The sequence below is a fragment of the Lepidochelys olivacea genome (genome assembly GCF_965140295.1).
Source record: "Lepidochelys olivacea isolate rLepOli2 genome assembly, chromosome: 21".
Lineage (NCBI taxonomy): Eukaryota > Metazoa > Chordata > Testudines > Cheloniidae > Lepidochelys > Lepidochelys olivacea.
Genome location: NC_140431.1, coordinates 5,712,727 through 5,726,972, shown reverse-complemented (window position 1 = coordinate 5,726,972; position 14,246 = coordinate 5,712,727). Strand labels below are relative to the sequence as shown.

The following is a 14,246-nucleotide window of genomic DNA, read 5'->3' as shown; positions in this document are numbered from 1 at the left end:
CCAGCCCCAAAGCAGGCCAGTCAGGATCCCAGGTCCACTAAGAGGTAACTTGCCACTGCCAAGCCTACAGCACATCATGCTATTGCTGTCCCCAAATGACTCCATTTTGATTTTTAAAACCCCTTGTGGTGAAACTGGTGCCCATGATAAGCACCAGCTTGGTTAGTCCAGGAGGCCCGAGTCCTCTCTTTATCTACACAACAGGAATAACACAATCGGCAGCAGTGCAAACTTCTCCCACACCATGCCTTAACTCTAATCGGTGGCTTTGTCCTACCAGAGCCAAGAGGGCTATGGAGTCTCCATGGCTCATTCAGGTGTGGGCCTCCGACCTGTACCTCCAAACAAGGAGGGCGGCTAGTGCCGGGCGGGATGGTGGTTTTGTGACACGAGTACTTGAACATCAGGAACTGGATTGAGACACACTCACATCTAATTCATTTCACGTAGGCCAAACAGCCATTCAAATGGCACTACATTTTGACCCCAGCTGACCTCAGGCCATGAACCTCTGAAAACAGACAGGCTCTTGCAGGGTTCTAATAAGGGAACACACCCAAAGTGCCTCCCTGTGGACACCAGTAAGAGTGAAAGCTGTCGCAACCTCCTTCCGCAGAACACACGTTTTATAAGATAACAGGCTGGGGTGGTGGTTACTGAAAGTCCCAGCAGAGGGCGTTCTCTAGGGAAAATGGGAGTCAAGATTTGGATATACCTTTTCTTTAAATGAAAATCAGCGCACACTTAATGCAGAGCAAAAAGGTACTAAATTAAGGCAGAGTAACAACAATGGGCCAAATTGTTCATGATGCAACTCCATTAAGCTTAAAGAAGTTTCACTAGAGATTTAGTTCCAATATCCTGTGTTTACGTGCACATGCACATAAAAGGACATCAGGGCAAACCCCTTCTCTGACTAGAAGTAGATGTTAAAATTCCCACAGCACATGGAGCAGACCAGACATCTATTGCTATGGGGTCATCCAAAATATGCCCCCTAAGAGTATCGAACTGTGTATCTGCACTGACTCTGCTGCGATCTAAACCTCCTGTACTAACTTAGATGGAACAAATGGGCCCAAAGAGTCTAAGATGTTAACATGACCCAGTCACAAACAATAAACACTGTTAAATGAGGTTCAGGATTTGGTATATGGAAATCTCAGATTGATTAGAAATGAACTGGAGCCAGTGGAGGTGGCAGTGGTCACCTGGCTCCCTCTCTGGGCCAGTCTAGTCAAAACATCTCTCAGGGTTAGAAATGAGGTGGTCTGAAGTCCCAGGAAATAGTGGGGGTGGCAGCCAAGAGGGTGAAGCTTGCTCCAGTAGCCAATTTATTCTACCCCCTGTTTATCCCTTTAAAGGCCCCAAAAAGGCAGTGGCGGGTGGAATAGTCCATCCCCTCATAACGTTGTCCACCAATTACGCATAGTTTCTGACACCCCAGTTCTGGCTCATTGATTTTTTTGGTTTTAGCTTTTCTTGTTTATCAGGCATGACCTTAACGCTGTCCTGGTTTATATCCATAGCCCTTTTGTCTGGACTAATTCAGCCTGCCTTGCTTTTGCAACTTTTCCTGTCAACATGTGTGGTTATAGGTTATTGTGGCATTCCATGAACTCTCTCTCAGCTCTTACGGCCGAGCTCAAAGTTAGGGTAAATTTGTAGGGCCAATTACTACAACAGGTTCCAGGCAGTATTTCAGACCTGGTACTCACTCATCTCATTTTCTAAGATACACTGTACCCTTGTCTGCATACTCACCATAAGTGGTCTGTGTAAGCATGCAGCACGATGAAGCCCTTCCCTTTCATTCCAGCAGCCAGCATCTCTGCAGTGGGCATGGTAGCGACTCCTACTGCTACTGGGGCTCTGAGAAAACAGTATCAGAATGGGAAATAGCAAAGTTTTCACGCTACCTGGAACACATGACTCTTAAGCCACCATAGCACATTCACTTTCTTTCACAATGTCCTTGATAATGGAGGCTAATTACTATTGTATCATAGTTTTACCCTGAATCTGTTCTTTATGCTCTACAATTTCAAGGCTTCGGGACATCTTCTAGTTTCACCCACTCCCCTCTAGTATGCAAGGTCTTCTCCCAATACTACCCCACATGAATTGTCACTGAACAGTCACCCTTTCTTAACATACTTTTCTCTGTGCCAGAAGCTGGGATTGGACAACAGGGGAGGTATCACCCAAACGTTGCCCTGATCTATTCATTCCCTTTGAAGCATCTGGTACCAGCCACTGTCAGAAGCAGAGTGGATAAAAATCAACAATATTTTAAATATACAAAAAAAAATTGGATTGTTTGGTCAAATGCTTTTTGAGGAAAAACTATCTAAAGATGGTTTTAGTTAAGATCCATGATGAGATATCTTTGAGCTATAATGTAATAGGGATTATAAATTCTAATTCTATAGTATGAGACAATATATTCATGTAATGTTTAAGAAAAGTTTTGTAAATGAGTTCCAATAGTTCATAGATTAGGGAACCAATCTTATGGGGTTCCAGGGACTTCTGTATAGATTAATCTTTCTATCTATCCAATGGGACTCAGTGCTCAGTCGAGAAGATACCATCAGAGATGCTTAGTTTTGCAGTTCTCAAACTGTGGATTTGTGTCTCCAGAGATAACATGTTTGTTAACAGCAAAAGTGGTGGTGATGGTTGTTTTTTTTTAAAAATATATTTCATTTAACTATTTTAGTTTAAAAACAATTTTAACAAAAACAAACCTGATTTTAAAAAACTTGAATGTTTAACTAAATTCAAACATTCATATGCTTGTTTTGTTAAAATATCACGTTTGCTGTTGAAGACAAGAATCCAGACTACATAATGTTGTTTTAGTTAAATAAAACAATTTAAATGTCTGTCTGGTGATGTTCTCCTCCTAACACAGCATGGCAAGAAAATCTTCCAAATATTAATGATTAACCTGTTGAACTGGAGATAGTTCACCTCCCAATGACTTCATAAATATCTGCTACAATTACCTTTGCTAAATGAAATAACCAATCAATCATTCATTTTCTGATATAGCTGTAAAACTCATCTGAAAAGTTTTCAAAATAAATCACTTTAAAAATTTATAGTGTGTACCTTCTAAAAATCAAACCTACATCTATCTCTGAGTTGTGAAGAATATGTATTAAGGTTAGAACTAACAAGAATTCACTTTTATGTAGAAATCCATGATTAAATTGAACCTTCCAAAAGCTTCTAATTTGATTTAAATCAAATCCACCCTGGTCAGAAGACAGGATACCAGGTTAAATAGACCATTGGTCTGACCCAGAATGGCCATTCTTATGTACTGGGTGTGCCAGCTACTTACCTACCTTTCTCCTTAGGAGGAGACAATTTACAGGGTTGCAAAGAGCAGTCAAAACAACATTTGGAAAAAAAGCTTTGAATTTACAGGGTTTAGGCGTTCTTTTAAATTTGTTAAAGTTATCTGCGTTCACAAAAAACAAACAAACCAACCCACCCCAACACCACCGGTAAATTCTGTGGTCCCTGCCCCCCCATACTTCAGAGGACAAATTAGCCCATGTCCAAGAGAAAAAACTGAGCAGAATTTCATTGTTTTGTTAAAAATGATCCTCTTTCAAAACACAACCCTCAACATTAAAGAAAAATCTTGTATTTATTTGAACGTTATGCATTGTATGATTCAAAACCATCCAATTTGCAAAATTTTCCACCAAAAGAGAAATCTGTAGGATACTCATGATTATGCCACAGCAAAATTGCAAACATTTTTTTGCAGAATTTCCCAAAATCCGAGCCTACCGTCATATTTTGTTTCTCCTAATCCCTCTCAAAATCCTCACATAAAAATACAACTTTTCTTCCTTCATTGTAAGAAGCTATAGATAAATTGTACCTGTTTCCCACCAGGGTGATGGCACAGAGAGTGCCCTGTTGTACCTGAGGAAGACCACAAGATGGCACCATAACTCCTGGCAGCATTAGATCTGAGATAAAACAGTAAAGAGCTGTTAGCATGCACTCTGCTTTAAAGAACAGTTGCAAGCAGTGACTAACCAGCCACCCCTTCTGCCTCCAGCCATTCTGTTGTTCAGCAAAAATACAACCCTGGCAACAGCCAAGCACATGCCAGGTAAAACACAATCTCCTGCATGCCTGCTATCTAGTTAAGAATACTTTCCAGTTTCCTTCCAGAAGTGGGTGGGATAACCGGCCCCATTCAGGGGGGGTACTGAGTCACCCTCACGTCCCAAAGCACACGAGACACAGCTGAGTGTCTGTGCAGCAACTGGTAACGTCAGGGTCAAAGGGACCATTAGGAGGAAGAGGTGAACTCTATGTAAAGGACCAACTGAGTAACTTGGCAGTAAGTTTGTTTGCTACCAAGAGGGAAGCTAGTCCTGTCCCACCTCCTCCCCCAAGAGGAGCCTGGTTTCTAGCAGAAGACCATGACTTCCTTCCAGCCATTTTTCTGGTCTCAGGATGACATTTTCTAGTCTGATTCGTTACATTTCAGGGCAGTGTGGAAATCACACGTTTTCCTTAAAATACAGTCCTGACAAATCTGTGGTATTGGCACTAAGCAGATTGATTTTTTCCATGTCTCTACAAATAACATCACTTCCCTTTTGTGACGCACAGGAAAATAGGATTTTCCAAGAACTACAAGGTGAAATGATTTGCCCAAGTTCACAAAGCACATCAGCGGAAGAGCATGGAATTAGAACCCAAGCGTCCTGACTCTCAGACTTCCCTTTTCTATCTCATTACACCACACTCCTCTAGACCCCAGGAGACCTGCCGGCCTCCCAGGCTCCTGCCCTAACCCTTACAATGCACCAAACAATTCAGCGAAGCAATGGCAGAGGCTGTTCGAAAATCTGCCACATGCCACTTAGCTTTAAAGCTCAAACCAAGGCAATTTTCACTGAGGTGCTTTAAAAATTGATTGGCAGGATCAACTAAAACATAAATTAAACAAGCCAGAAGCATAAAACAAGAGCTGCCAATCAATGAGATGCAGCCACCACTTAGGTTACTACACTTGAAAATACTTCACCCTTCTATACACAATCTAAAGAGTAGGGATGGGGAGGGAGGACCTACAAAACCATCTTATCACCCTATTAAAATAGAAGCACCATTGACACATATGCCCAGATCCAGAAAAGGTATTTAAGTTCCTAACTTCTGTTGAAATCAATGGAAGTCAAAAGCCTAAATACCTTTGTGGATCAGGACCACAGCCTCTTATCTAAAACAATCCTGCTGACAAAGGCAAAGCTACTTGGAACCGTGTGCATCACACACAGAGTATTTTGTGGAAATGGAAAATTTGTCTTATGAAAGGAGACTCAGGGAGCTTGGCTTGTTTAGCCTAACTAAAAGAAGGTTGAGGGGAGATATGATTGCTCTCTATAAATATATCAGAGGGATAAATACCAGAGAGGGAGAGGAATTATTTAAACTCAATACCAATGTGGACACAAGAACAAATGGATATAAACTGGCCACTAGGAAATTTAGATTAGAAATTAGACGAAGGTTTCTAACCATCAGAGGAGTGAAGTTTTGGAATAGCCTTCCGAGGGAAGTAGTGGGGGCAAAAGATCTATCTTGCTTTAAGATTAAACTCGATAAGTTTATGGAGGAGATGGTATGATGGGATAACATGGTTTTGGTAATTAAATATTCATGGTAAATAGGCCCAATGGCCTGTGATGGGTTTTTAGATGGGGTAAGATCCAAGTTACCCGGGAAAGAATTTTCTGTAGTATCTGGCTGATGAATCTTGCCCATATGCTCAGGGTTTAGCTGATCGCCATATTTGGGGTCGGGAAGGAATTTTCCTCCAGGGCAGATTGGAAGGCCCTGGAGGTTTTTCGCCTTCCTCTGTAGCATGGGGCACGGGTCACTTGCTGGAGGATTCTCTGCTCCTTGAGGTCTTCAAACTACAATTTGAGGACTTCAATAGCACAGATATAGGTGTGAGGTCTTTTTTAGGAGTGGTGGGTGAAATTCTGTGGCCTGCATTGTGCAGGAGGTCAGACTAGATGATCATAATGGTCCCTTCTGACCTAAATATCTATGAATCTATGAATTTTCCATATGGAAGAAGATTCCCTTCCCATTATACCTCTGAGCTGGCCCCTCACCATGGATTCAAAGGTAAAGCCCTCCACCAAAAGCTTCTAATTCTGCACACCGACACTGCAAATGCTGCACCAAGAAAACAGGGCTCAGACACTCTGCCAGGAGCCCACCCAGTACATTACTGTCAAAAGGCTTCATTCAGTTCGCTTGTTAAATTAAATTAGCCAAAGCAGGAAGGCTTTGGGCAGCTCAACTGAGCCCATATTTTTAAAATAAGGGCATGGGCAAAGGAGAGGGAGGAATAAAGGAGGGTGTTTCCAGCTAACCTTTTTCTCTTTCATCCTGATAGTAGGTTCTAGCTTCTTCTACAAGCCAGTGCAGGCCCCTTAGTGTCCTGCTCTCTGAGGGTGCAGAGATGATTGCCTAATTAGCCTCAGCTGGGCCAGCCCTGCACTGAAGGCAGCTGTGACCTTTCCACTGCACAGGGACACAGGGTTAACCCTCTCCTTGCCAAATACAGCATTGTACCATTCCCATCCTAGGTTACAAGGGTTGCCTACCTCGGAAGCCTGGGATATTGGCCACCGACAGAGGCAAGGAGCAGGGCTGGACGGCTGAGTGGTCTGATCTGAGTAGACATGTCAGGCCCCTTGCTCCGCAGCATCATGGATTTTTATACCCACACAGAAGCAAACACCGTTTTTTGCGGCTACAGCAGCTTTCATCAAATCTAACACTGCAACATGCATCCAAGCCTAGCTCCCAAATGGTGACTGATTTGTGAAATTCCTGAGCAAGGGAAGGAGCCGCACAAAGGTCTCAGTGCTGCAGGATGAAGTAAGTAACATGTCAGAACATATCTAGCAAACGATAAAGGCAAAAATACCTGGCTGGATGCTTAGAGCCAAATGAAGAGATAGTACAGAGTGGCACTGCCTTGGCTTTACCACAACAGTTGGCTCCCTGCTCCCAAGCTCCAGGCTGCTGCAGTCTCACCCCCTTTCCAGAGGCTTCTGCATCAGTGTGTCTCTGCCCCTCCCCCCTGCTATGATGGCTACTGTCTCCAGGGCCACCCTCTCATCTTTGGCTCTGGCTCAGAAGTCAGTTGAGGCAGCCTGGTTGCCAAGGGAGACCAGTGACCTGAACCCCACTTTAATCAGCCTCCTTCTCCTACCAACAGGACCTTCTCCGTGCAAACTCGGTCACAGCGGTCAGTGGCTAGACACACTCCTCAGCTGTCTATGTCAGTGGCAGGCCACAGGACCAGGGGCTGTTGTCCACACAGGCCCCTCGGCTATAAAGCAGCAGACACCCAAAGCAGAGGGCCTCAACTACCACTGCAGTGCTGCTTCCACCTGAGGCAGGCTATGTGGTGGGTGAAAGGCAGCCCCCTTCTTGACACACATCCCCACACATGCTGAGAAGACAGCATTCAGATTCTGATCAGGTTTAGGTTTGAGGTCAAGCCAGGAGTAAGGTTTGGGGACACACAGCTCTCATGAGAGCTGTATGAGATTTCAGCTCAGAATGGCATGACCCAGCATCCAAAGTGGATTCTGAATGGTATCTACAGTGGATTCTGGAAAACCAGACACTCTTCTGGTTTTGGAGCTGACCCATAGGGCTGAGTTCAGAGCCAAGGATTTAAATGTAACTCCCACAGGATGTGCACAATCCGAAATGTAGGGAGCGGGGAATCAGCTCTGAGATTGCAGCCAGGGCCCAGCTTTAATATATGCACATGTAGTGGCATCTGCTTAAACTGAATTCGGACAGAGAGAGATATCCCTTAAAGCAAAGCAAAATGAAAGCATTTAAATTTAGTTACCCTGTGAAAGTTAATTACAACAAACGCTACAGAATGAGGAAACACGTACTTCAGTGTCCCAGTTAATGGCTGTTAAATCAATATCTTTCTAACCAATGCATGAAGAGCAACAACAGACAAAATTCCAACTCTAGAGCCATCAGATGGGAAGGATCAACGCATTTGAACAGATTGACCTATATATATATATATATATATATATATATATATATATATTATATTTAGTTCGCAAACTCTATTTGTGGCTAATTGGTTTTCCATTTTAAGGAGACCAAAAAAACAATCCCCCCCCCCACTTTCAGTGCACCCTTCTGAACAGTGAGTTTCTGCTTTTTTTTTTTTTTTTAAAGATCTTAAAAATCTTGTCCTGCACTAGAAAAATTAGCTTAAAAAAAAAGTACAGATTAGAAGAATGAATTTCCCAAGTCAACTGACACACGTATCACAAAGTAATTGTGTTTTGATTCTCTTACCTGCTCCTCCTGCTAGTCTCTGTAGCACTGGGGGCCATGTTGAGAATGCTGGAAGAAGATCTGGATAGGACCACAAAGTATAAACTGTCCAAAAGAAAACGGATTTTAAAAACATGACATTACAGATTTCTCTAGCTGTTGCTTCTCTCCATCTTCAAGCCCCAGTAATACAGTCAAGGGTGTGCTGCTGTAATTGTAACTAGCCAGATTCTTCTCTCACATGGATGGTCAACAAATCAGGCTGCACAGCCCAGCAGCATCAAAACAACAAGCCAGTAGATACTCACAACGGACAAACTAAAATACTAACATTTCAATTTCAAGCTTCCAGTAGATGTTAATAAAGGATGGATAGATGATCTATGGACATCTTGACATTGTCTTCTTTAAATCAAGGATGCTTTGACCTGAATTGTTGTTATGATAACATGGGAGAGTCACTGAGTGGGCAGAGAAAAACAATGGACCGGCATATTTTATCAGGGCAATTCAGTCTTTCACGCACCGAATTCCACATAAAGAAGGTTGAACTTCATACTCATGGCAGTTGTGCCTTACAGTAAGGGGGCCAGAAAGGAAGGATGGTCCAGCAGTTAGGACAGTAGCCTAGGATTTGGGAGATCTGGGTTTAAGTTCTTGTTCCACCCCACACTTCCTGTGTGATCCTGGGCAAGTCATCTCTCTGTGACTCAGTTTCCTGTCAATAGGGGATAATACTGCCCTACATCACAAGGATATTGTAAGGATAAATACATTACAGAATGTGAGGCACTCAGATACTATAGTAATGGCATATACAAGTACCTTGAATACATGGGCATGTACAGAACTTGTAGGAGAGTTTTATGTCTGAGAGGGAGGAAGGGTTGGGAAAGATATTCTATTTCATATCTCATACCTGTTGGATACAGAATTTTCTCCATTTCAAAAAGGACTGGGTTCCTGTTGTTGGCATATACCGTGACCGCATCCCCTTTGTGAGCATACAGTTTGACTACGTTGAGTTCCTCTCTGTTTGGAACAACTTCTGACAGCTGTTCACTGCTGAGGGAGGGAAAAGCTGCGGCAACATCAGTTCGCAATTTCCTCCTGTAAAGATAAATCGGTGCTGAGCAAAAGGAAGGGTGGTTTTTTTTTTTAATTTAATTTAATTTTTAAAGGACAGGGTACAGGCAGAGACTAGTCATGTCTAAGGAGATATGGGCTCAGGTGGGATCCTAGCTATGCAGTGGTTCTCAACCAGGGGTACGCAGAGGTCTTCCAGGGGTAGGTTGACCAGATAGCAACTGTGAAAAAATGGGACAGGAGCTGGGGGGTAATAGTCAGTTCACATTTTGCCTCCTGTTCATTCAGGCCACATTCCACCTGCTTTGCAGGCTGAAGCCCTTCTTCAACGGTCACAGACAAACATACAATTCTACATCAGCAAAGCTGTTAGTAAAAACGCATCTATCTGAAGATGGAGGGCCCGATTTGTGGTTGTCCTGAACCTTTTTGGGGTCATTCACACCAGCACAAACTGGGAGTAAAACATGAGCAAATCAGACTGGTAGAATTCTACACTCACTTTGCACGGGTGTAAGTGACAACACAAATGTACACGGCCATAGTGAACTGGGACCCCAAGCCTTCTTTCAGGTAAAGGCCATTGGTTAACTTAGGCTATGTCTTCACTGCTAAAAAAGTACGTGTTTACTATGAGATAGTTAACTCAAGACAGGTTTCAGAGGGGTAGCTGTATTAGTCTATATCAGTAAATACACTTGAGTTATGAGGAGAGGCTGAGGGAGCTGGGATTGTTTAGCCTGCAGAAGAGAAGAATGAGGGGGGATTTGATAGCTGCTTTCAAATACCTGAAAGGGGGTCCAAAGAGGATGGCTCTAGACTGTTCTCAATGGTAGCAGATGACAGAACGAGGAGTAATGGTCTCAAGTTGCAGTGGGGGAGGTTTAGATTGGATTTAGGAAAAACTTTTTCACTAAGAAGGTGGTGAAACACTGGAATGCGTTACCTAGGGAGGTGGTAGAATCTCCTTCCTTAGAGGTTTTTAAGGTCAGGCTTGACAAAGCCCTGGCTGGGATGATTTAACTGGGAATTGGTCCTGCTTCGAGCAGGGGGTTGGACTAGATGACCTTCTGGGGTCCCTTCCAACCCTGATATTCTATGATTGTATGATACAAGGAGGGGTTCCTCCAGTGGCACCTTAAAAACTAAAATTTATTTGGGCATAAGCTTTGATGGGCTAAAACCCACTTCATCAGATGCATGGAGTGGAAAATACAGTAGGTAGGTATAAATATACAGAACATGAAAAGATGGGAGTTGCCTTACCAAGCGGGGGAGGGGGGTCGGGGGGGTCAGTGCTAACGAGGCCAATTCAGTTAGGGTGGATATGTCCCATTCCCAACAGTTGACAAGAAGGTGTGAGTATCAACAAAGGGAAAATTCTTTTTTGTAGCGAGCCAGCCACTCCCAGTCTTTATTCAGGCCTAATTTGATGGTGTCAAGTTTGCAAATTAATTCTAGTTCTGCCATTTCTCATTGAAGTCCGTTTTTGAAGGTTTTTTTGTTGAAGAATGGCCACTTAAGTCTGTTATTGAGTGTCCAGGGAGATTGAAGTGCTCTCCTACTGGTTTTTGAACGTTACAATTCTTGATGTCTGATTGTGTCCATTTATTCTTTTGCATAGAGACTGTCCGGTTTGGCCAATGTACATGGCAGAGGGGCATTGCTGGCACATGATGGCATATATCACATTGGTAGATGTGCAGGTGAACGAGTCCCTGATGGTGTGGCTGATGTGGTTAGGTCCTATGCTGGTGTCTAAGGCAACTGCCATCTTTTCACGTGCTGTGTATTTATACCTGCCTACTGTATTTTCTACTCCATGCATCTGATGACACCGGTTCTAGCCCACGAAACCTTATGTCCAAATAAATGTTAGTCTCTAAGATGCCACAAGGACTCCTTGTTGTTTTAACTTAAGACAGTTATCTCAATGTAAAATCCTAGCAGAGACAGGGCCCGCGGGGTTTTAAACTACAGTGTAGCTACTCAATGTCATCCCCAGGCTGATAAGTTATTCATGTAAAAACAACATTTAAATTTTGTTTTGCTATGAAGGCATCTTCAGTTAAACACCAGTATTGACTTAATTTAGTGAACGCTACCTTTGTGCTGTAAGGCTCTTAGTGGACTTGGTTTCTATTATTACAAATATTTAAAATATGCGGTCCCCAGATAGTATGGAGATGAGGTTATATCTTTTATTAGACCAACTTCTGTAGAGCTCTGTGTAAGCTCGGAAGCTCGTCTCTCTCACCAACAGAAGTTGGTCCAATAAAAGATATTCCCTCACCCACCCTGTGTTTCAAATATTTTACGTATTAATACGTTCACTGCGCCATCACACAAAATATTACAAATAGACTTCCACAGGCTAGCAGAAATACGGTAGGGGAGGTTTTCCTGCTTAAAAAAAAAGCCTTCAAAATTTGCCTCACAACATGACTCAGAAACTGCCACATTATTTAAAGCCCATCTGTTTCAGTTGGACTGTGTAACCCGTCCTTGGGTGCAGTCCATCTGGCAACGCGTGTATGCCAACACGACGGAAAAAGAATCCACAGCCTAGCTTCAGTTATGAGGAAGGCGATACCTTGCAGACTCTCAGGAATGGCATTTAAAAAATAATAATAATAATAATAAGCCTCCCCCTCTTGTAATGCAGGATATTGCAGTCTGCTCTTCAGCAAGATGTAAAATCCGACTCGTGCCTCTTCGAAATCGCTCCTGTTCAAGCTTGTGTCTGCACCTGACCTAACCAGGCAACGCAGCAGAAGGTAACTCGTGCTAGCTACCCTACAAATCTCACCCTGGGCCTGGAGTGAAATTAACATAATCCACTCACCGATCAGACCCTTTGATGGCAGTGTTGGATTTCACCCTGAAGGCCTTGGAAAACATGATCCACTCCAAAGGGGAGGCTTCACGCCCTTCGGCTCTGCCCCCAAACCCTGGCCGGCCCAGAGGCGCGGGGCCAGCCGTGCAGACAGGCTGCTAGGAAGGCGAAAGCAGGAGTTCAGCCCCAGGGTTGCAGAGCTCCTGCTTCACGGCATGGGAGCAGCCATGTTGCAGTCCCGCAGCAAAAAGAGCCCGTGTGGCAACACACATCGCTGCTTCCTTCTGCTCTCACTGCTCCCTCTGCAAGGGCCAAGCTGTCTGGTGCCCGCTGCGCTGCGGCTGATCCTGCAAACGCGCACGGGGAACTTTTGCCTACAGAAGTGGAGCGACGGGGGCCCGCTGCCTTAAGTGGCATCACTCCTGAGAGCAAAGATCATTGCAGCACGCTGAGAGTTTGCAGACACCCAAACATGTGAAAGACGCATCAGAGAGCCGGGCTGCTGCTGCTGCGGGGGTAGTAGCATGGTTGAAATCAGCTTCCCTGCATTCATTAAACAAAGAGGTTTCAGAGTTGCAGCCGTGTTTGGCTGTGTTCGCAAAAAGGACAGGAGGACTTGTGGCACCTTAGAGAGGAACCAATTTATTTGAGCATGAGCTTTCGTGAGCTACAGCTCACTTCATCGGATGCATACCGTGGAAACTGCAGCAGGCTTTATATATACACAGAGAATATGAAACAATACCTCCTCCCACCCCACTGTCCTGCTGGTAATAGCTTATCTAAAGTGATCATCAGGTGGGCCATTTCCAGCACAAATCCAGGTTTTCTCACCCTCCACCCCCCCACACAAATTCACTCTCCTCTTATTCTCTGTGTATATATAAAGCCTGCTGCAGTTTCCACGGCATGCATCCGATGAAGTGAGCTGTAGCTCATGAAAGCTCATGCTCAAATAAATTGGTTCCTCTCTAAGGTGCCACAAGTACTCATTAAACAAATAGTTTCCAGCCTTCGTGGAAGGGGCTAGGGGGAGGAGGTGCGAAATGTGAAATAGTGTCTGTCTGGAGACAGCTGATAACAATACAAGCTTGACGAGGTATCAACTGCCCCATCCTGGAACACACTCTTAGGAGCCCCCGGTGGTTTGTGCTGATTGCCTTAAGTCAGACCTTCAAGCTAGGCAGCCCTGCCAAAATCTCACTCCTTTGGAGGGACAGTCCCTCATTTTGGATTCGCACTTTACAAATCTTCCTAGCCTTTGTTAAAAATAAACCTTATAAAACCACTTAATGACTCTCACCTAGATTACTGAGCGCGGGTAGTGGATAGAGATTTTTGTAGGTGTTCCTTGCAAAGGGTGCGGTCACATATCTTTCTGTCTCTCACTGTTGATTAATTGCCTGACCTCCAGCCAGAGGTCTCCAAACACCTTCCCCGTGCAATGCTACATGTCCCATCCTGTATACAATAATATTTCATATATGTGTGTATGCATGTCTTTGTTAAAGGGTGTGATTTCCCCCCACTTCTTTATAGTGAATGTTACTCACAGGTTCTCATGTCAGGAGCTGCAGAGATTGTCTTGCAAACACTGCAGGGGGATGTTTAAATCAAACCAAAAATATTTTCATTTAAATCTATATAAACATTTCTAATAAAACGGAACAGGCAGAGCAAGCACAGCATGAGGGTGTGGGAAGCCTGGCCTGCTGCTATCATGGCTGTCCCCTGACTCAGATAAACAGAGGACTTCAGAGCAGTTAATTCAGCTCCTGTAAGAGCTGAAAAGAGCACGAAAAGCCTCAATCCTGCAAAAGGATGGATGCAATCAGACTTGTGTCAATGAGGATTTACATCAAACAGACTCTGGGCTGTCCTGTCTGAATGGATCCAATTGCAGGACCAGGGCCTAAATAAATGTTTAATATCCCTTTTTAAA

The 14,246-nt window shown here is 43.9% G+C and overlaps 1 protein-coding gene across 6 annotated transcripts in view; it reads right to left on the bottom strand.

Moving 5' to 3' along the window:
• EIF2D (eukaryotic translation initiation factor 2D) overlaps nucleotides 1-12,687 on the bottom strand; it is a 58,539-nt gene extending 45,852 nt beyond the window's left edge. For 2 of the 6 annotated variants that reach the window (XM_084611239.1, XM_084611240.1), the window contains exons 1-5: nucleotides 12,314-12,680; nucleotides 9,302-9,492; nucleotides 8,404-8,487; nucleotides 3,905-3,995; nucleotides 1,765-1,872 (exon numbers count right to left, since the gene is read on the bottom strand). In XM_084611239.1, the coding sequence (XP_084467365.1) occupies nucleotides 1,765-1,872; nucleotides 3,905-3,995; nucleotides 8,404-8,487; nucleotides 9,302-9,492; nucleotides 12,314-12,369 (530 nt within the window). In that variant the 5' untranslated portion in view covers nucleotides 12,370-12,680. Of the gene's footprint in view, nucleotides 1-1,764; nucleotides 1,873-3,904; nucleotides 3,996-8,403; nucleotides 8,488-9,301; nucleotides 9,493-12,313 lie in introns of all 6 variants that reach the window. The other 4 variants (XM_084611236.1, XM_084611237.1, XM_084611241.1 and 1 more) reach the window with 4 other exon arrangements.
• Between the last annotated feature and the right edge of the window lie 1,559 nt (nucleotides 12,688-14,246).